General features: G+C 46.9%; 1 protein-coding gene across 2 annotated transcripts in view; it reads right to left on the bottom strand.

The window, feature by feature from the left end:
• Positions 1-22,820, bottom strand: part of Flvcr2 (FLVCR choline and putative heme transporter 2) — a 63,234-nt gene that overhangs the window by 18,270 nt on the left and 22,144 nt on the right. For both annotated transcript variants that reach the window (XM_006990326.4, XM_042260956.2), the window contains exons 2-3: positions 7,120-7,261; positions 4,402-4,542 (exon numbers count right to left, since the gene is read on the bottom strand). In XM_006990326.4, coding sequence (XP_006990388.2) covers positions 4,402-4,542; positions 7,120-7,261 — 283 coding nt within the window. The remainder of the gene's footprint in view (positions 1-4,401; positions 4,543-7,119; positions 7,262-22,820) is intronic.

Below are 22,820 nucleotides of genomic sequence, written 5' to 3'. Positions count from 1 at the left end.
GGTTTCACGACTCAAAGCAAAGGTGTCCCTCAGGCAAGCTCATTTCTCCCCATCCCAGACTCTCTCAGCAGGTCACCCCACAGATGCAAAAGGTTGGGCTCACTATGACTTCCTCAACAACACAGAGCCACCGTAGGCCAATAAGTGCCACACGTTACCCAAAGTTACAACTGCCAGGCTAGTGGTTGTCACATAAGAAAACATCCTACAGAGGACCAGAAAGCTGGTGGGTCAGTGGATAAAAGTATGTGCTACCACCTCTGAGGACCCAAGTTCCATTCCCAGGACCCAAGTTCCATTCCCAGGACCCACATGACAGAAGAAGAAGATCTATCCTTGCACGCGTGCGCACACACACACACACACACACACACACACACACACACACACACACACGCGCACACGCGCACATGCACACACAAATAATGGGTATATAAAGAGTGTTTAGTTGGCATCCAATTGGCATCTTACTAGAAAGCAAACCCAACTAACTTCAACCACACACCCAGACACTTCGAATTCCATTCCTGAGTCAAGAGTCACCAGGAGGCCAGGTCCTGAGAAGTGGGGGTGGGCTGGAATGTGGGAGAGAGCGGGGAGGGGAAAAAAAAGCCTCCTGGCCTCTTCTCTCCTCACCTTATTATCTTCCCGACCTTCCTGCTCATCCTTCAGCCTCCTTCCTGGCCTAGCCTGACCCTGTCAAAACCAAGTGAACTTTGGCTTCAGGTGGAACAGCTGTTCTCAGTTTGGGTCCCCAGCTGGGATGAACAAGGTAGGCAACATTCAAGGAAATGGAGAGATGTTATCCAACTCAAGGAGAAACAAAAAAAAAAAAAAAAAACCAAACCCATCTCTATATCAGCACTTTTGTGAGGGAAGAGTCCTGGGCACCTGGCCCAGGATACTACGGCTGATCAGTGGGTTAGTGACCATGTGTCGTCTACCGGTACGTGTCCAATCCCACCCCAGACCTACTCCCTCAGGGGCTCTGGGAAGGAGCCCCATAATCTGTGTGAGCAAACCTTCCAGGTGAGTCTAACCCCCCTGAAGACAGAAATACTGACTCACTTAGAAAGTGGTTCACCAATAACCTCTCCTTGAACCTGGCTGGACAGCCAGGATAAAGGCCAAAAGGGCAGGGAGCAGGGATCCACTCTGGAAGGCTCTACATACTCGTCCCAGAGGAGTTAGCAGCTGATGTATGGATTCCTGAATCAATCTTTAGATGTCCTTCCCCAGATCTTCAAGCACTGCCAGACAAGTCAGACAAGGTAAGTCCACTCCTTTGTGCAGTCCAAAAGGTTGAGCACCTCACACCCAAGAGCAGGAAGAGCAGGAAAGGAACTCAGGCTCTGCCCTGAGGGCGAGGCACCTCCTCCACAAATCCAGGGGATGGTCTGATACCCAGTTCTGATCACAACAGCAAGGGAAGCCCCCATCCTCTCAGTACAGGGGCCGTGTGACCACCCCGGGAGCCTGCCATGCTGACTGTCACATCACTGGGAGACAGATGTGCAGGTCCTGAGAAGAAGGCAGGCAGATGTGACAGGCACCACTGGGGGTCTCCTTCCTTTGTTGAGGCTAGGTTTTTTTCCCCCAAACTATTTCAGGAACCACTTAAAAGTTCAAAAATGAAGCCAGGCAGTGGTGGCACAGGCCTTTAATTCCAGCACTTGGGAGGCAGAGGCAGGTGGATTGCTATGAGTTCGAGGCCAGCCTGGTCTACAAAGAGAGTTCCAGGACAGCCAGGGCTACAAAGAGAAATTCTGTCTCAAAAAAAAGTTGGCAAATACATTTTTTAAATCAGAATCTCCTAGAATGGGGCTCAAGAACCTATGTTTTAACAGAAAGAAGGGGGGGGAAGAAGGAAGGAAGGAAGGAAGGAAGGAGGGAGGGAGGGAGGGAGGGAGGGAGGGAGGGAGGCAAGGAAGGAAGGAAGGAATGAAGAAACGAAGGTACAGTTTACTAGATATTATTTCTCAAAACTAGAGTAGGGCTTTAGGAACACAGAAGATAAAAGACCAGACCAAGACTCCCAGGTGGTGGGGTTCACATGGAAGAGAATGATCCCCAAGACCAGGCGATCAACTTTTCCCACAACTACTTCAGAAATCCCCAAATCTGCTCTACGTCAGAAATGCCCAGGATGTTTACAAGAGGCAGGCCTTCACCTATGCTGCCCGAATCTGAGTTTCCCGAAGAGAAACACGGAAAACGAAACCCTTCATCCAGCACGCCGTTGGATTCTGTCCTCGGGGAAGCTTGCCGTGCAGCTGGCTTTGTGTGGCTGTGACAAATTATGAGTACAGATGTTTTGTCTGTGTGTTATGTCTGCACCACACACATGCCTGGTTGCCTGGGGCGACCAGAAGAGGGAGGCAGGTCACCTGGGATTAGAGTTACAGACGGTTGTGGGTGCTGGGGATCGGACCCATATCCTCTGAAAGAGCAATTCATCCATGCTCTTACCTGCTGAGCGGTAACCTCTCAGCCCTACTGGCAGGGGCAGACCTGAAAGGAAACTTTATAGGGGCAGCTATAGAATATGCAAGCAAATTCTGGCTTTGGAGTTGGGTGTGATGGCATATACCTGTAGTTCCAGCTATTGAGGAGCTGACACAGGAGGATCACTTAAGACTTTGTTCTGAAGCCTGGGTTATGTAATAAGAGAGACAATGTAGGCTTTCAAGTTTAACAAACTCGTGTTTGAATCTGGCTCTGCCCACTTTCAGATATGACCTTAGTCTAAATACCTAGTCTCTCCGAGTTTCAGATTCTTTCTCTGTTAAGTGAGGATAATTACAGGATTGACCTCACATGGTGTGGTGGTTTGAATAGGAACGGCCCCCATAGACTCATGTGTTCGAATGCTTGGCCCATAGGGAGTGGCACTATTAGGAGGTATGGCCTTGTTGGAGAAAGTGTGTCACTTTAGGGGTAAATTTTGAGTTCTGATATATGCTCAAGCTATACCCAGTGTAGTACACGGTTCTGCTGTGGAATAATCCTCTTGTACACTGTAAAGATTTGTCATTGGAATTGGTTTAATAAAACGCTGATTGGCCAGTAGCCAGGCACCAAACTAAGAATGCTGGGAAGAGGAAGGGCAGAGTCAGGAGTCCCCAGCCAGATGCAGAGGAAGCAAAATGAGAATGTCGTACTGAGAAAAGGTACCAAGCACATGGCTAAACATAGATAAAAATTATGGGATAATTTTAGTGTAAAAGCTAGTTAGTAATAAGCCTGAGCTACTGGCCCAGCACTTCAAATTAATACGAAGCCTCCAAGTCAATTATGTGGGAAGCATCTGCTGGGTATTTGGGAGTTGCTGGCAGGACAGAAATTTCCATTTACAAGGTTCACTTCCTGTTGCTTACAGATCAAGATGTAGAACTCTCAGCTATCTCCCCAGCATCAGGTCTGCCTGCACGCTGCCTTGCTTCCCGCCGTGACGATAATGGACTGAACCTCTGAAACTGTAGGCCAGCCCCAAGTAAATGTTTTCCTTTATAAGAGTTACCATGGTCATGGCGTCTCTTCACAACAATAGAAATCCTAACTAAGACATGGGTACCGTAGGAGTTAACTCAAATCTGATGATGGTGATGTTACAAACCAGTGACTTATGCACCCATAGAAAACATGAAGTCATGGCTGGCCAAAAGAGTCTCACTTTAGTTTGACTTACAACCTCATGTCTTTGTTTCACAGGTTACTGAGCAAGTCACACACTTGATTTACTTTTAACTTTATCCAGTGGTTGAAAGGTCAAGTATAGGCTGTGAGGCAGTGCACTTGGGCAGAGATACAACTTCTTGAACTAAGAGTGCCCACTCACAGACTAGGAGGCATCTAAAGGATGGGTATTTTGAATATTATCGCCTTGTTCTTTGTTTTGTTTTTCGAGACAGGGTTTCTCTGCATAGTCCTGGCAGTCCTGAAACTCACTCTGTAGATCAGGCTGGCCTGGAACTCAGAGATCTGCCTGCCTCTGTCTCCTGAGGACTGGGACTAAAGGTGTGTGCCACCACGCCCAGCCAGCAAGACTAATTTACAGATTCATTCATTAACTCACTCACTCATCTGTCCATCCATCCTGGAGCAATCTACTCACTGAATTCAGTGTAGTGGGGAGCTGGATTGAGAGCTTTTATTTTAAGACCTAAGTATTAAGATGTTAACAAGAGAGGAAAAATCATTTATAACTGCTGTAGAGATGGGATACTGAGATCAGAACCTGCCGTGAAAGGAATGGTTTTCCTAGGGTGGACTTCACAACGGCTTCAGAGGCCCCAAGGTCAACCCTAACCAACTTTACATGCACATTTGGGACTTGGGAAGAGTAAGAAACACAGACACGTCAGGCTAGTTCCAGCACTCCTGGACGCCTGTGCACCTTACCGTAGGTGATGACCAGCAGCACGAAGTTGAGGTTTTTGAAGAGCCGGACGATGGAACTTAAGTACGAAGCATCAGTGGACGCCATGGCATAGCTCAAGGACTGGGCCCTGCTGGGAGGATACTTGGGCTTCTCCTTGAATACTGAAAGGAAAGGAAGAGAGATGATGGGAAATTCCTGTGGTCTCATCCCAGCAGTACCTACCGGCTCCACACAGACACAAGCTGGCTCCATCATCTCGGGAGGGGCTGAAACTGTAAAGGAAATAGCGGTTTCCAGAGAAATCTTCCTAGTCCCTTTCCTAAAGCTGCTTCTCGTTGTCTGAGGCTTTGCAATGGAGTCCTTTCATTGCCTTTTCTTTTTTCTCTTTTGCAGTAGAGGGGATAGAACCTAGGATCTCGAGCGTGCGAGGCAAGCTCTTTATCTCTGAGCTATTTTTCTCCAGCACTGTCATTTTTTTTTTTAATTGCCTTTCCTTTAATTGCCTCACTCAACCTCCCAGGCAGTGTTCAAAGATCAAGGCAGCCCACAATAACTAGCAAATAACATAACACGAAGCAAGGGGTGTGGGGGAGGCACATGGGTGCAAAAAGTGAAAGCTAAACTTTGGAAGGTTAGTGAACCCTGTGAACAGCTGAGCTCCAGCGTTCCTTCCAGAGGGGGATGGGACGTGTGACTACAGAGTCATACAGTCTGGAACATGGCAGCCAAAAGTCGCTCCCTGAGATAAAGAAAATGACACTAGCAAATGCTGAGCGTGTATTCCTAGTTTCGCCAACGCTGAGTCAGACATGTCTTAATGAAAGAAACGAGATCCAGGAGTGACCACCCTCGTGTTAAAGGCTGGGGAGTGACTGTGGAGAAAGTACTCCATTTAGCGTCTCGTTCCACACAGCCGGTGTGATTTGACCCCACCGAGTGCCATTTGGCTCTCCGTAGGGCAGGTTGTGTTTAACTAGGTATTTGACTCAATTGGTACCCCCCCATGGTCTGGGCCAGCACTCACTACATGGCCCCTGGCAAGTCCCAAGAGACCTCTGCTGGAAGGTGAGCAGCCTGGCCCCAGAGGAAGTTCTGGAAATGAGATTGGCTCTCTGAGCAGATCAAAGTGCCCCACCCTCAACCATTCTAGCTTTGACTTCAGAGCCTTGCCTCTTCCTTCTCCAATAATAGTGCTGGATAAATTCTCCCACTGGAGAATGCTATCCATTGTCTTGGCTGCTCAGCTCTCCTTCCATCAGAAGAAAGTAATGCAGGAAGGTGATTTAGCTTCATAGCATTGGCTGTTGTTGAAAGGATTTGACAACCAGGAACCAGGACTCATATAAGATTTTTTTTTCATCCTTCACTCAGCCAACCACTATCTAATTTAATACCCAAATGAAGCAATGTCCTACCACCTAGGTTTGCAGTTGCAAAAAGCCAGGACCTCACAGGCTGTGAGCACAAGCCTCTGGAGGCAGGCACATTACAGTGGAAAACTTCAGTGGAACCAAGAGGCCCTGGACTGGTTCATTCTTCCTTGCTTCCACTCATAGCTCCCTGCTGCTAGCCTTAGGGACCACTGGCCACTGTCTAAGCTACCTGGAATAAAATGATATAGAGAGTGATGGGATGAGATACACATTTAACTACCTGACTCTGCAGGTGAGCCAGCACACAGGGATAAACCTTTAATACCTGAGATAGGACTTTAGGACAGAGGGCAGAGGCTAACCTTTTAGATGGGTGACTAACAGGGAAGAAAGTCCTACCTGGATGGCTCTGAATTTATCCCGGTAATATCACTTAGATGAAAACAATAAGTGTTTCTCTTTTATTTTTGTTCACTTTTTTTGGTGGGTTTGTTGTTGTTTGTTTTCTTTGAGACAGGTCTTCCTATGTAGCATAAGCTGTCCTTCAATTAGTCATCCTCCTGCCTCAGCCCCCAGAGTGCAAGGATCATAGGGGCCATCCAGGAAACAGAAACAATCAAATACTTAGATGAGTAATTGGACATCTGTGTAAAAGATTAATAACAGTTACCTGAGTTTCCTTGTTGGGATGAAATTGTTCAAGGATGAATTAATAGCCATTCCTTTCTTTAGACTCCTTTTTATGTTTAGATTTTTCCATAGCACACATATTACTTTTATAATCAATAATAATGAAGAAGAAATTTGGTCTCCACGTATTCTCAGGTTAACCTTAGATTTTTTAGTGTTTGTGGAGCCATTTCTGTTTATAATTTAGAATGTGGCATTAAATAAGCCTGGACTTGAATCCATTCCTGGTCACTTGCTAGTGGTCTAATCTAGAATGACCCACTGAATTTCCCTCAAGTCTTAGCTTCCTGTTGAAGAGGCTCTACAAGGCACCTCATTTGTTGGGTTTCTGGGGATTAGATGAAATCAGACATTCTTAACACAATGCCCATGACACTGGAGGTCCTCTCTGGGTCTCATCAAGGTGACAGCAGTCCACCTAATTCTTCTGGTGAGGAAATAGAGTCTGGTCAACTACAATTAAACCTTTCCTGGGCTGCTAACAAAGTACATAGCACCAGTTAGCGTTGTATTAGGGACAATTACTCAGGATAAAACATCTGAAGACTATAAGAAGCCTGATCTCCAGTATCTTTAAGTATCTGCGGTATTTAGGGCCGTGTTCAAAGGGTGCCACCAGGGTTGACATAACTTCCCCACCCCTTGCCCACCAGCAGCCTACACTAATGATCTTACCGATGATGACAAGGATGAAGAGGACAGTGGCCACACCTCCTACTATGTAGAACATGATGCTGATGTGGTAGGCAAGCTTTTCCTGGTCTTTGATGTTGGGTACCAGAACAGGAGGGACCAAAAACCCAATTGCAATTCCAAGCTATAGAAGACAGACACATCAATGAGTTATCAAATGGCCAAGAGCTAAGAGACACATTTAGAGATCGCTATTAGGAAACATAATTTCTCAGGCTGGGGAGATGGCTCACTTGGTAAAGTGCCTGGCATGCAAGCATGTGGACCTGAGCCCCCACACCTAACACCTACATAAAAACTGGGGGTGGCTGCCTGTGGCTGTCACCTCAGCATTGGGAGGACAGAGACAGGTCCCTGGAGCTCACTGGCTGGCCAGCCTGGCAGAATCAATGAACCCCTGTTTCAAAAAACAAAGGTAGAGGACAATGGAGGAAGACAATATAGACTGTAGACGGATTTTTCTTATATTATTTTTCCCAACTAATACCACAGAGGCTTATTACTAATTACGAAAGCCCAGCCTTAGCTTAGGCTTGTCCCACCAGCTCTTATAACTTAAATGAACCCATTTATTTTCATCTACTTTCCGTCGCGTGGTGGCTCATCTCTCCACACTGCCCATGCTGCTTCCTTTGTGTCTGGCTGGCAACTCCACCTTCTTCCCAGAGTTCTCTCTCTGCCTGGAAGTCCCCCTACACCTCCTGCCTAGCTATTGGCCATTCAGCTTTTTATTACACCAGTCACAATACATTTCTACACAGTGCACAGATATGCCACAACAGTTGACCTCATGGCAACATGTGCACATACCCACATGAACATGTACATATACTATACACATGCACGTGCACATGCACATACACGGAAATTTAATTCCCAACTTCCAGGCCTTCCTCACACACAAATCAGAATTACTTCCCCCACCAAGACTCTTTGGGTTGACAGTTTGACTAATACACTACACACTTCTGACCACAAGACTATGGGGGATAAAAAAAAAAATCACACGGCAGGCTGGCTCTCTCTAGTGCAAACTAATGAATAATGGTTTCCATAGCCCCATCTCTGGGATACAGTGATAGAATGTTGATGTTTTTTTCTCTTGTGCTATTGAAATGATCAGTTTCACCGAATCTGTTAGCCCAGTGCTAGGAGATCAGCCGAAAAGCTTTAGCCACAGAACCTGCCTTCAGTGAAAGCTGGAAGCTGTTGGCCCATTTATAAGCATGAATACCTCACTTCATTGTGTAATAACTTAGCAACATCCAAAGTTTCTGTAGCACGAGGTCATACACAACCGCAAAATGGTTACACACACACACACACACACACACACACACACACACACACACACTGTAGTGGGTAGCCATTCCAGCTTGGATCTGGAAGTTCCAACCCCCATTGAGACCCTGGCAACTGTCACGCCTATGAGGCGGGGCCAGGGGAGGTGCCTGGAGACCGGAGAGCTGGATGGGCCAGCACTCTCTCTGTGCGCTCTCTCTGTGCCAGGATGCTGAATGGTGAAGGTGGACTGTGCAGAGCTCCGGAAAACACCGCTGGACTGCGATACACCTTCCCCAGACCCTGCGACCTACCTATTACTTAATTTGTGAGTTACGCCATTAAATAAATATCCTTTTAACTACGTGGAGTGGCCAAAATAATTTCTCCAATAACACACACTTGAGCGCAAATGAAAATACCTCATGTCAGTGTTGGAGTGCAAAAGTCCCAGGACCTAGCAGATAACAGAACTTGGGTGTTCCTGAAGTCAGAAACACTGATTCAGCACTAACTGACACACAACTCCTGAAAATCCTTCTGCATCCTTAATTGTTGGGAGCCTGTGCAGTCTGGGGCTTTCCCTGAGGCCTGGATGTATAGACAAAGAATATAGTTTCTTGCTGAAACCAGGAACATGCTTGGTAAGGTCAGTAATGGTCTGGGGCCTGGGCCTTGAGGAAGCTGCAGTTTCGGATCCTGGGAACTACTTTGCCCCAGTATGAAGGCCTGTGGTTATCAGTTCCAAGGCCACTGAGTACCCAGTCTGCGGGGCACTTGAGGTAACCCATGTTCCCTTTGTGCAACATCACTTTAGCTCACCGCTGAGTCCACTCCATTGTATGATAGCTTGACAGCATCTGATGGTTCTGTCCCATTTTGCCCTGAAAACAGTACGTAAGATGTTGTCTTCTCAATAAGCTTGCCTGGCTTGAGCCATCAACTCGTGAAAGATCTTCTGACCCTGATTTCCCTATCTTCATTTTTCTCATCCTTGGCCCTCCCCTTCAGGAGTCTGACGGTGAAGAACAGCCTGTAGGTCCAGGTCACATGATACCAAGGCAGAAACAGAGAGAGTTCATCAACTCCAGAAGGCTTCCTACTCCACAAGCACAGGACAGATGGACCAACAAGAGTCAGCCCTTGGATGCAAAGCCCATTTAGCTCTGCCGTACTGAAAGGAGCAGCAGACAGAGAAACGGTTAGCCCTTCCTCCTCACTGCCATGCCCTTTGGCTGCCAAGTGAGCTTCCACGCACTTCCTGATGTTTCCTCGGCAGTCAATTATTGTCAATCAAATGCCCCCAGTGGTTCCTAGCTCTGGAGTATGCACAAGGCTGTGTGAAGGGACTGGATAACACAGCTGTTAAAAGTACTTGCTGTTCTGCCAGAGGACCCAAGTTCTGTTACCAGCGCACACACTGGGGAACTCACAACAACCACTTGTAACTAGTGGTTGAATCTGATGCCCTCTTCTGGCCTCCATGAGCACCTGCATATACATGTCACACACACACACACACACACACACACACACACACACACACACACACACACACACACAGAGGCACACATGCTAAACAAACAAAGGCTAGAGAGGCATAACATAGGAAATGAAAGTCCAATCTGTCTGTGTGTTCTTCCTGTAACTTCAAGGAAGATATCACCATGCTTTGGTAATGCCAATGGTCAGGGATATTTCCAGGGCATAGTTAAACACATGTCCATGCAGCCTGAGGTCTTTGAGTAGCAGGACATACTTTCTGTGACCCTGTTATTGTCCCCATGGCTCGTGCATTAGAGGAGCAAAAATAAACCAGCAGGCCGTCAGTGCTGGTGTGTAGCTCAGTGGAAGTGTTTGCCTAATGTAAGCAAGGCCTTGGGTCCATCCTGAGCACTGCCTCCCACCAAATTCACACATCTAATTTACTATGAAATGCAACATATGCTGTGTCATCCACAGAATCTCTGTCCCATCACCATCCACATAATCTGGATCAGCAAATCCCTGTGTGAGTCACGATTCAATCAGAACCGTAGCACAGTGCTGTTCTTCCCAGTCCTGGCTGGTCATGGGATCAGAATCTTGACCCCCCCCCAAAAAAAAAATTCAGGCAATTTTGTACCCACACAATAATGAGGGTTTGGGTCCACATGGAACAGGGAATGACTGGTCCCCATCTGAGCATTTAGTTAAGGTCCTGGGAATTTCATCTTCCCAGTACAGACTGTTGGCAAGATGGACTCCGTCCTTCTCCATCAAGAGACGAGAACCTCAATAGTCTTACTGACCCAAGCTCATGTCTCCTTCGGCCACCCATCTCCCAGGCATCCTAGGCTATTCCTAGAAAGATAAACTCACTCTAAGCCCTAGACCTGGGCACCAGTGGGCTCATTCCTTTCCCTAGACACAGTCTCTAGGATGAGCCGAATGCATTCCTCTGAACTTCAGAGTTCCCAGGAACTAGCTCTCTATTGCCAACTGAAAAGTATCCCTTCCCTGGGTCAATACCTCTCCCTGCAGGAAAGCCCTCTGGCTCTGAGGCCCGCCATCAAATCTGGTCTCCTGTGATGTCACCCGGGCCTGCTTTGCTTCTTGAGGGGCTCGTGCAATTTTTCCATCAAAACTTTCACCTCTCCTGCTTTCTACCTCGGCATACTCCGTACCTATCACACTGCACAGCGGTAGAGGGACATGCTCTGGGGCCAAAGATCTGAGTTCAACCTCAGCTCCCCCAGTTACTTGACTTCCAATGTCTGTAGGTGAACTCACCCACGGTTCCCAGTTTCTTCCTCCTCACAAGAGAAGACCATCCCTGGCTCACTGGGGGGGGGGGGCGGGGGGGGCTCATCCCTGGCTCACTGGGGGTAGGCTCATCCCTGGCTCACTGGGGGTGGGCTCATTTCTGGCTCACTGGGGGGGGGAGCTCATCTCTGGCTCACTGGGGGTGGGCTCACCTCTGGCTCACTGGGGGTGGGCTCATCTCTGGCTCACTGGGGTGGGCTCATCCCTGGCTCACTGGGGGTGGGGGCTCATCCCTGACTCACTGGGGGCGGGCTCATCTCTGACTCACTGGGGTGGGCTCATCTCTGGCTCACTGGGGGTGGGCTCATCCCTGGCTCACTGGGGGTGGGCTCATCCCTGGCTCACTGGGGGTGGGCTCATCCCTGGCTCACTGGGGGTGGGCTCATCCCTGGCTCACTGGGGGTGGGGGCTCATCTCTGGCTCACTGGGGGTGGGCTCATCCCTGGCTCACTGGGGGTGGGCTCATCCCTGGCTCACTGGGGGTGGGCTCATCCCTGGCTCACTGGGGGTGGGCTCATCCCTGACTCACTGGGGGTGGGCTCATCCCTGGCTCACTGGGGGTGGGCTCATCCCTGGCTCACTGGGGGGGGGGCTCATCCCTCATCTGCAACTCCACTCTCAGTGGTCTCAGGCAGCCCCCCCCCCCCCCCGGTGGACTCCCACACAAGCCTGGCTTATTAAAGGCTCCCCTCCCAGGGTCCTCCCCTGGCTCTCCAGTACCTCCCTCTCCCAGCTCCTCCTGTATCACCCAGAAGAAGAAAGGAAATCCATCCAGCACTTCCCTCCCTCCCCCGGCATGCTGCTCTGAGCTTTTATTATGATTTCCAATCACTCCCCAGTCTCATTTTGTCCCATGTCACCACAGATCCCACCCTCCCATCCAGGTAGGACAAACCATGACACCACCCCTCGAGCTGACACCTTTGTTGGAAATTCTCTTCTTCTTATTCCAATGCCACCTCCATGGCAGTCTCTATTTACAGGGCTTTCCTTGATTTCCCCAGGCAGGCATGATCTCCTTGCCATTAACCTTCTCTGAGCCTTTGGTTTCTGCCATCTTTCTGTCGTTTATTAGCTGCTGCCTGGTAAGCAGGCTCGATGCTGTCTTGACAGACAGGTGTCAGTGAACAAGTGAGCGGCAGCTAAGGGCTCGTTGGGAGGACCCCACTTCGAGAGCCAATTTGTCCGTGAGCCCAGACTACTTGAAAAGATGGGTTTGGAAACCAAAAATCTAGACGAGGCTCTCAGAGAACGTTTGCTCTTTTTAAAAGCATGTTTGGGCTGGCAGGCAGCCCAGCAAGTAAGGGCGCTTGCCACCAAGGCTGACAACCCGAGTTCCGACTGAATACAAGCCCTAGGGCACACATGGATGAGAGAGGGAACCGGCTTCTTCTGTAAGCTGTTCTCTGACGTGCAAATATGAACAGTGGCACTCATGTGCATGAACATACACACACACACACACACACACACACACACACACACACATGTGAGTGATAAACAAATAAATAAATATAAAAAGCATGGTTAAGGGTCTTTTTTTTTAATCAGAGGTCCACCAAAAAATGAGACTCAATCAAGACTTCCATACATCAGATTTCTTAAAGCCCATATGAGCGATCTTTATTTTAGATTTATTTTTAAAAATTATTTTTGCTATACCTACATTGGTGTTTTGCCTGCAGGTATGTCTGTATGAGGGCATTGTACCCTCTGGAACAGGAGCTACACACAGTGTGAGCTGCCATGTAGGTGGTGCTAGGAATTGAACCCAGGTCCTCTGGAAGAGCAGCCAATGCTCTTAACCACTGAGGATCTCTCCAGCCCCCATATGAGCAATCTTAAAGCATGCAGTATGATGCTCCTCTCCCAAGAACATTCCCCATAATGAGATGACCCAGTAAATATGTGTTACTATGTGGTTCTATGTATATTCACAATGGTCTTGCAGTCTAAAGATTAATCTGAAGCTAAGCGGACAGACTGGGCAGTTTAGGCAAACTTGAACCGCATAGAAAAGCATAAGAAGAATGATTGCATGTATAGACTTTTAAATGTGTTCAAATATGGTATGCCCAATTTCTATTCCAGGCAATACCGTACCAAGTGCTCCTGGGGACCAAAGGCTAGGTAGGCCCCGGTCTCTCGGGCAGTCAGAGTGACCTCCACTGAAGTGCCTCCAAAGATCAAGTCCACGTGAGCAACTGTGTGAAGGTGATTCTCCACATTCTGCTCCCTGTCCCCTCATGGTGGTGTGTGTGCTGCAACATCACAAAGATGGCGCTGTGCGAGCCTGAGCTCTGTAATACAGAATCTTGGGGCTATTAATATGGGGGCTGGCGAGCCAGCTCAGCAGATAAAGGCTCTCAATGGCCAAGCCTAACGGCCTGAGTTTAACCCCTTCACCCCACATGGTAGAAGGTAGGAGAGTTATCTCCTGACTTCCACATACACTTATACTGGCCCCACCACCACCCCCTGCGCACATGGACAAATAAATGTAAAATAAATAAAATAAAAATAAAACAACCTTTGCCATAGCCCTTGGCTAGTAGCACACCAACACTTAAACCTGCTAGTGAGTAACTGACCTGTACAAGTGGAGCATAATGGAGGCTCCAGGGACCCAAATTATGCAACAGCGGTCACATTTAGACCTGTGGAGGGGATGTAGCCCGGGGTCCTGGGACAGAGTCTGTGGATATGCTCCCCCCCCCAAAGGCAAGGGAAGACGGGTTGCTGCTGGGATACTGACCCACTGAGTCACCGAGAGCCAAGGGCTGGAGCTTAACCATGAGAACGTGCTTCCAGCTGCCTGAGAGTGCCAGGCAGCTCCGAGGGATAAGTCACGGTGGGTAGTCATGGTCACACATGCAAAGCCTACTCAGATGACTAGATCTGAAATCCTCAAATCCAAGCCCTGAGCTTCTTTTGCGGAGGCCAAATTGGGATTAGGGAAGCAGCAGGCTTTTGTGAACAAAAAACGACCTCACTGAATTCTGGGAAATCACTCGGGGCTCTGAAGGCAGAGCCGAAGTGTGGGAGGGCCAGGGAAACAAGGCGGCTGCTGGTCAAATCCAGACTTCCTGAGGGCTCCACCCAGTCACCAGGTCTGTCCTCAGAGCTAGGACTATGCTGGCGGCTGACACTGCGGGGCCATTCTTGGGTTTCCTGGGTCCTTGAGGTGGAGGGCACGAGGTTAGCAGAATGTGGGGGGGAAAGCAGCCGTGGAAGTGAGAGTAGCCCACAGTTACTGATTCCCACAGAAGACAATAATGACAAGGATAGTGAGCCTGGGCCCTGGGTGACAGGTGCGGAATTGATCCCCATTCCAGAGGCGGTTGAGGAAACCGACCTTACTGATGTAGCTTGCTCAGTGTGGAGCTGGACTTTTATGTCTTCATGTCCATCTGGCTAAGTGTGGCAGCAGCAGCTAACTGTTCATTCAGACTAGAAGGAGGCACTGGGTGTGGTGGCATGTGACTGTCTGTGTCCCAGCACTTTGGGCAACTAAGGCAGGATTGTGAGTCAGAGACTTAATTGGAACTACATAGTGAATTCCAGGCTGTTCTGGGCTATGATACTGTCTCAGTAAAGACTGAGAAGATGCAAAACACCAAATAAGAAGGAAAGAACTTAATATGTGCTAAGCACCTACTGTGTACTGGACAGCACCCTGAAGAATTTTTCACATGCTGTTTTATTTAAGCCCTCGTATTCACCTCCTGAATTCAATAACATCATCACTAGATTTTTACAGATGAGAAAAACCTTTGGAATTGGCTGTCTAGTTTCTAATGGCTAAGATTCAAACCCATTGCAATTTAATTCCAAAGCCTGTGGAGGCCCACAAAGGTTTCCTAGTGAGATCTGAGCTTGCTTTATCCAGCAGAGCTGCATTAGAGGATTGCTTGACCATGTGCATGGTTACCAGGTCATTGAAAAGAATTTGCACTTGGCTGTCCTAGGGGCAGGTCTTTTGCTCCACCCCTTGGCATTCCTATAAAAAGCCCTTTAGAAGAGACAGAAGGGGCCAGTGGATAATGATCCAGGCCCTCCCAAGGCTATCCTGTGTTTCTATCTGTTTCTCTCCCCTCTATGCTTCTATCTAAATATTTCTCCCTCCTCCCTCCTCAAGAGTGTCCCAGGGAAAAAGTGGGAGTGGGTCTCCCACAGAGAAATGGGTTGGCCCTCCACAGAGTGTGTAGGCATAAAACCAAGCAGAGGCAGCTTCCCCCCAGGGTGGAAAGCCACAGCAGAGGCAGTATGGGACCCAGGGAGGGGCTGCTGGTTTGGAGGAAGCAGTGGAGGCTTTGGGATCCTCCTTGCAATGAAAAAAAAAAAAAAAAAAAAAAAAAAAAGCAGAGTCTGAGTTTCTAGCAGTAGCTGCAATACAGGAAAAGCTGAGGCAAAATTTGGCCATACAGAACCGGGACACAAGCCCCTACCCCCAGAGCAGAAAAGCAGTTAGCAGAGGAACTGAGCCACAGCCGAGGCATCAGGAACTCTGCATCTTGGGGGAGGGGACAAGTAGAAGATCTATGAGGGGGGGGCGGGGAATCTCTCTGAAAAAGCTCTTAAAAGTCTGATTAGGAAGGTACATCTGTCAAACAGTAATGAGCTTAGGGAAGACGATAAAACTCCTGTGGCAAAGCAGCCGCCGCCATTGGCCACAGCTGAGTTTTCTCCTGGACCCAAAAGGCAGCTTGGGAAATGTAGTTTGTAAAAGCGAGGCAGCATAGGCAAGCAGGGCCAGAGAAAAGGCAGATAGACTGGGACAAAAACTTCCAAATGTTCCCCATAATAGAACAACAAGAACCCCAAAGGAAATACTGCCAGTACTGCACTGCCCCCAAACTCTGCCTTTTCAGCTAAAAATGCTATTTTTACCCCCAAGCACTGCTAGAAAGCTTAGCTTTACTTCCGGAAAAGGAGAAACAGGTGATGCCTGTCAGGAGGCAATTAAGATGCCAATGTTGCTCTTCAAGTCATTTTAAAACCCTTAAGAGCCAGGCAGTGGTGGAACACACTTTTAATCCCAGCACTCAGGAGGCAGAGCTAGGCAGATATCTGAGTTCGAGGCTAGCCTGGTCTACAGAGTGAGATGCAAGACAGGCACCAAAACTACACAGAGAAACCCTGTCTCAAAAAACCAAACCAAAACAAAACAAAAAACACAAACAAACAAAAACCTTAAGAAAGCAAGGGACAGTGGTTCATACACTGGGAAATTGTTTTAGGTATGAAAAAAAAATGTACAGGCAAATAAACTTAAGTTGTGCTTAAAATGCAAGTGAAAAACACCGGCATCATTAAAAGAGCTCATGGCAATCTTAAGATGTAGATTTAAAACATTAAGAAGGGGGAAATTGTACCCTCAGAAGCTTGCTGGCTGCCTGAGTTTGATGAGGTGTGTAGAACAAAGAAATGTCAGCTCTAATAATACCATAGCTGCTGACATTTCTCCAGAAAAGCTGAAATGAAATGGAACCTGGAGCCATATCGATTCTGTTCCAATGCAGGCTCCTTTAAGAAAGATGATTCCTGATAGCTGCACAAGAAGTTTTTTCTAAGAGCTTTACAGCAGCCCAATATGGTAATTCCATGCTTGCCCCTGAGGCAAGATCTCTCAGGAATGTTAACCCAAAGTGCTGCTGTATTGGGGAAGGAAGTTTCAACAACATTTGTTTTGTGGCACTCAGAGGAACTGTAATGGATTTGGGTAAAGAGACAGCCCAACTAGAAACCATCTGCTGCTAAGCACATTTCTGCTGGTTCCTGAATGGTTGAGAGGACCCAGTGGGAAAGGTGACTTTGGGGGAGTGACATTGTCCTGAGTGTTACAGTCACTAGCAACAAGTGTTACAGCCCCCTAAAAACAACATAACTCTGTGGTACAAAGAGCTACCTGTAAGGGCAGTGAAGGCACTCAGCCACACATTGAGCTTTCAGGGCAATAGCCTAGCACAGGAGCCTGCTGAATGCTGCAGGTCTGGAACCCAACTCCAACTTTGCTGTGGGATGTTCTGTATGTCCTGTGGGAGCCCTTCTTGGGTTCTTTGTGGCGTTACCCAGCAGGTCCGCATAGAGGATGATTAGGACCATGGGCCTGAGTGCAGGTGTCTGAGATGGTCTGCACTTGGCTGTGCTGGGGGGATGGTCTGTATGTCAAGTTCTTCTGATTGATCAATAAATAAAACCTGATCGGCTGTGGCTAGGCAGGAAGGATAGGCGGGACTAACAGGGAGGAGAAATAAAAGGACAGGAAGGCAGAAGGACTGGCAGCCGCCGCCATGACCAGAGACGCTGCAGCCGCCGCCATGACCAGCAGCATGTGAAGATGCCGGTGGGCCACCAGCCACGTGGCAAGGTATAGATTTATGGAAATGGACTAATTTAAGCTATAAGCACAGTTAGCAAGAAGCCTGCCACGGCCATACAGTTTGTAAACAATATAAGTCTCTGTGTTTTCTTGGTTGGGTCTGAGCGGCTGTGGGACTGGCGGGTGACAGAGATTTGTCCTGACTGTGGGCAAGGCAGGAAAACTCTAGCTACACAACTTCGATAATTATCTTCCCCTGATGGGAAACTGACTGTTTTAGAGTTGCCAGCTAAGCAATTCAAAGAGAATGTTCCTTAGGAGGTTTTCCTCCTTGTTCTCCTTTCTTCCTTTTTGGGTGTGCTGTAAACTGAGATAGCTCGCAATAGAATTTTTATAAAAGATCTGGAATGCAAAAAGTACTGTTTAGCAGCAGCACTATTCTTTGAAAACTAACAGTTTATTCTTATTCCTACTTTTCAAAAGAGGCCCAAAGAAAATTACTCTCTGTCTTGTTGGAAGAATAATATAGTTATTTTTAAAAAAATCTTTTCTAGATATGTGCTAATGTTTGTAAAATAGCTCTATAGAGTTTCCTTTTGAATATAAGTTTGTAAAAAGTATAAATAAGTATAGTGATATTCATGTTAGTTGTAATATGTATAGTGATGTTAAGAAATCTCTTCTAGATATGTGCTAAAGTTTGTAAAATAGTTCTATAGAGTTTCCTTTTGAATATAAGTTTGTAAAAAGTATAAACATGTATAGTGATATTCATGCTACTTGTAAATGTAAAAAGTGTAAATGTTGAATATAAGTTTGTAAAAAGTGTAAATATGTGCTAGAATTGTTTTTATTATTCCATCAATATCTGTCTAGTCTGGACAAATTAGGTAACATTAATTTTTAAAGGATAAACGAAATCAATCACATTAGAAGCATCTTGAAGCTCTTATGACTCTTTAACTTCAGATATATTTGAACACTTTTTATGATACCTCAAAATATAATTTTATGGTCTTAATGGCCCCTGGAAAACTTAAGTGAAGGTGTCATAATTAGGGGAGCTTTTCTGTCTTCTTCCTAAAAGTTTCCACTCCTCCTCTGTTAAGAAAGGGGTAGGCCTCCCACAATCAAGTTAGTTTGTACAGAAATTCTATTGCTATGGTAGGAACACATGTATATATTAGCTACTTAAACAGCTAAAAATGTCTTTATAATTAGCATGGGTTTTTGTTCACTTGAGTGAATACTTTGAAGTGTTTTGAAATGACTGTTTTCTCCTGGGAATCAAAATAGTCTCTTGAAAATTTTATTGAACATTTGTTAGGACAGAGTTTGATTTAGAAAAGGGCTTGGTTCAGCTAAGACTGCTGTAGTCATCTTAGACCCATTCCAAAAAGGATATTTCATATTTTCATATTTATTATCCTCTACTCCTTTACTGGGAGGTGTGGCAGCCTAGGGATTGCCTAAGTCAGAACCGAGTTAGGCTCTGTACCCCCTCTTGCCAGAGGCTGGTAGCCAAAGACAGACAACTTTCTTCTTCATAGCTTCTTGAATATATGTATGTAAAATTAATCAAGGACAACCTAAGACAGGCACAGTCTAACTGAGGGTCTTGGGGGTTCTTTATTATATCAAGAAGTGGGAATTGTGGAGGCCCACAAAGGTTTCCTAGTGAGATCTGAGCTTGCTTTACCCAGTAGAGCTGCATTAGAGGTTGCTTGACCACGTATGTGGTTACCAGGTGATTGGAAAGGGTCTGCACTTGGCTGTGCTAGGGGGAGGTCTTTTGCTCCACCTCTTGGCATTCCTATTAAAAAAAAGAAGAGACAGAAGGGGCCAATGGATAATGATCCAGGACCTCTGGAGCTATCCTGTGTTTCTATCTGTTTCTCTCCCCTCTGTCCTATCTAAATATTCCTCACTCCTCAAGAGTGCCCTGGGGAAAAAGTGGGAGCAGGCCCTCCCACAGAGAAATGGGTAGGTCTCCCACAAAAGCCATTGATGGGAGAGACAAATGCCACAGAACAATGATGCCCCCAAAACTTGACATTGCTTTCGGCTGAGAGTCTCTAGTCTGTAGTTAGAGCTGTTAGAGAAGCAATGGCAGGAGTCATTTCCAGCCACACACACATGCACAGGCCCTGTGTTCGTGGGGATGTTCTGCAAATATTGTATGTGCTTTGCATGTGGAGGCCAGAGACATCCTTAGGTGCCACCCCTCAGATGCCATCCATTTGTGTTTGTTTGTTAATTTTAAATTAATTTATTCGTGTGTGTGTGTGTGTGTGTGTGTGTGTGCCTATGTGTCTGTATCTGTGTCTGTGTCTGTCTGTCATAATGTGGAGTTCAGAAGAAAACGTGTGTGTGTGTGTGTGTGTGTGTGTGTGTGTGCCTATGTGTCTGTGTGTATCTGTGTCTGTCTGTCACAATACACACATGAAGTTCAGAAGAAAATGTGTGAGAGTCAGTTCTCTCTTTCCATGATATCAAACTCAGGCAAGAGTCTTTACCCATTAAACTATCTCATCACGCTCCCTTAGTTTTTTTAGTTTTGGGTTTGTTGTTGTTTTGAGACAGCATCTCACCATGTAGCTCTGGCTAACCTGGATCTCACTCTGTAGACCAGGCTGGCCTCGAACTCACTGAGATCTACTTGCCTCTGCCTCCCGAGTGCTGGGACTAAAGGCGTGTGCTGCTGCTGCTGCTGCTGCTGCTGCCGCCACCACCACCTGGCACCAGCTGTGTTGATGTTATTTTAAGACAGGGTCTGTCATTGACCTTGAGCTCCTTGAGAAGGTTAGGCTGTCAGGCCAGTGAGCCCTAGGGATGCACTTGTCTCTGCCTCCTCAGGCCTAGGATTACATATGCATGTCACTGTACCCAGATTTTTTTTGACGTGGGTTCTAGGTACTAACTTTAGAGCCTAGTACTGAGCAATCTCCCAGCCCACTAAATATGTAGCCTAGGCTTGCCTCAAACTCTTGATCCTCCTGCCTCATCTTCTTCAGCATTGTTTACCAGCATGCACCACCACACAAAGAGCAGGATTGTTTTCTTATAGAATATTTAGTTTTGTTTACCTTCTTTGTTAGCATGTTGAAGACAAGAACATTGACTGCCATTTTCCTTGTATGGCCCCTCCTCACTAAACACACACTAAAGAAATGAATGAAACATTAGAGAAGTTGAAATGGTTAGTTCTAATATTTAACTTGACGGAACCTAGAATTACCTGGCGGGAAGAGTCTCAATGGGGGACTGTCTAGATCAGGTTGACCGATGGGCGTGTCTGTGGGGGATTGTCTTGACTGCCTTAATTGAGGTAAGAAGACCCAGCCCAACGTGGGCAGTTTCATTACCAAGTGTTGGGCCCTGGGTTGCGTAAGAGCAGAGGAATCAAGCTGAGCATGCGGCACACATGCATTTATTTCCTCTGCTCTTGGATGTGATGTGACTAGCTGCCTCAAGGTCCCACCTGGCCTTTCCTGCAGTGGTGGGCTATGACCTGGAATTGTGAGCCAAATAAACCCTTTCTTCTCTGAGTTTTTTTTTTTCTCTCTTTTTGTCAGGGTGTTTTATCACAGCCACAGAAATAAAACTAGGGTGGAAATGACGCTGACCAAAAGCTTTTTATTCCATTTTTTTTAAACCCAAATCTGGTACTTATGCCCGCTTTTAGTGATCCCCAACTCTGAAGCCTCCTGTGATACACATCCCTTCCTGTGACAGCTGGGTACTGACATTGTTCCTGTGGTAAGTTCTGCAGAGGGTGGGGTGGATCCAGTTCTCCAAAGAGTGAAGCAAGGGCTCCTCTTTCACAAGCGCACAAATTACTGCTGGCTGCATGCTCACTGGTCTCTCTGGATGACCCTGGTGACTACCAGCTGGCACAGCCTCACAGAACTTCCTTTCACTCAGGGAGGAGGAGACATGAGTGGGTGTTTTTTGGAACCACCCAGTCAGCCAGGATTGCAGCATGCAAACCTCATTCTGGGTTTTTCACATTTGAAGAGACAAAGGGGCAAAGTTCTACTTTGGTGCCTCTAGAGTCTTCATCCTGTGTTGTCTGTCCACTCAACTTCACCACGTCCTGCCCTTTGACAGACAAATTGGCCCAAAAGAGAGGAACTGTTATCTTTGCCCGTGACACTGTCAATCTAAAACACAGTGTCCGAGTGGCGGCCAATCTTGATTATCTTTCCAGCTTTCTAAGCCTGCACAGACTTTCTTAGCCATCCCTTTCTTTCCTTTAAATGTAAGTGCTTTGGGTTTTTTTTTAAGCATCTCTCTGTCTCTCTCTGTCTCTCTCTGTCTCTCTCTGTCTCTCTCTGTCTCTCTCTCTCTCTCTCTCTCCCTGTCTGTCTGTCTATATCTCTCTCCATGTCTCTCTGTCTCTGTCTCTGTCTCTGTCTCTCTCTCTCTCTCTCTCTCCCCCCGTCTCTCTGTCTCTCTCTCTGTGTGTGTGTGTGTGTGTGTGTGTGTGTGTGTGTGTGCCACAGTGCATGTATAGTCAGAAGACAACTTTTAGGAGGTTCTTTCCTTCCACTACGTGGGTCCCAGGGATCAGGGACTGAATTCAGATTATCCGTGGCTATCTTGACCTGCATGGCGATAACTTTCAATGTCAGTTTGCAGTAGTTAACCTCAGACCTGCTGCCTTACTCATTCCTTCAAACAAAAAACACTTGGTTCTTCTTCCTGGAGTGCATTCCTCAAGAAATAGCTAGGGTGGGCCTCACAGAGCTTTTTTCTAGGAAGCTGACCTACTCTGCCTTGTGAACTCAGAGAGAAATCTGGAAAGAAAAGAAACCTAAACCTTACACCAGGAAAACTATTAGCCATGCATGTCTATCATCACCCCAAGAGAGCAGCAGTAGCAATATAACCTTGTAATTTGAGGAGTTATCCAGGGGTCACCATACCCTAAAATTTATCCCAGTGTTCAGGACTGAAATCATCTTCCTTTCTTCCTATTTGACCCAACATTTTTATCAAGGCTCCTCTAACTGGTTCTGAGCAGGCTCATGGGCCACATGTACCAAAATAGCTAGGGGTGAGGCCCAACATGAAATCACAAACTTACTTAAAACATTATGAGATCCTTTTTTTTTTTTTTTTTTTTTTTTTTTTTTTTTTTTTTTTTTTTTTGTAATTCTGTTGCATAGCAGTGTCACAAGGTTAGAAGCTTGTGACAATCTGCCCTCACTTCAATGTCAACCCCACAGGGGCAGAGGCCTGCCTGCCTGTTCTTCACACGGCATCCCCAGTG

Source organism: Peromyscus maniculatus, chromosome 14 (assembly GCF_049852395.1).
Source record: "Peromyscus maniculatus bairdii isolate BWxNUB_F1_BW_parent chromosome 14, HU_Pman_BW_mat_3.1, whole genome shotgun sequence".
NCBI lineage: Eukaryota > Metazoa > Chordata > Mammalia > Rodentia > Cricetidae > Peromyscus > Peromyscus maniculatus.
This window is presented reverse-complemented; position numbering and strand designations above follow the sequence as displayed.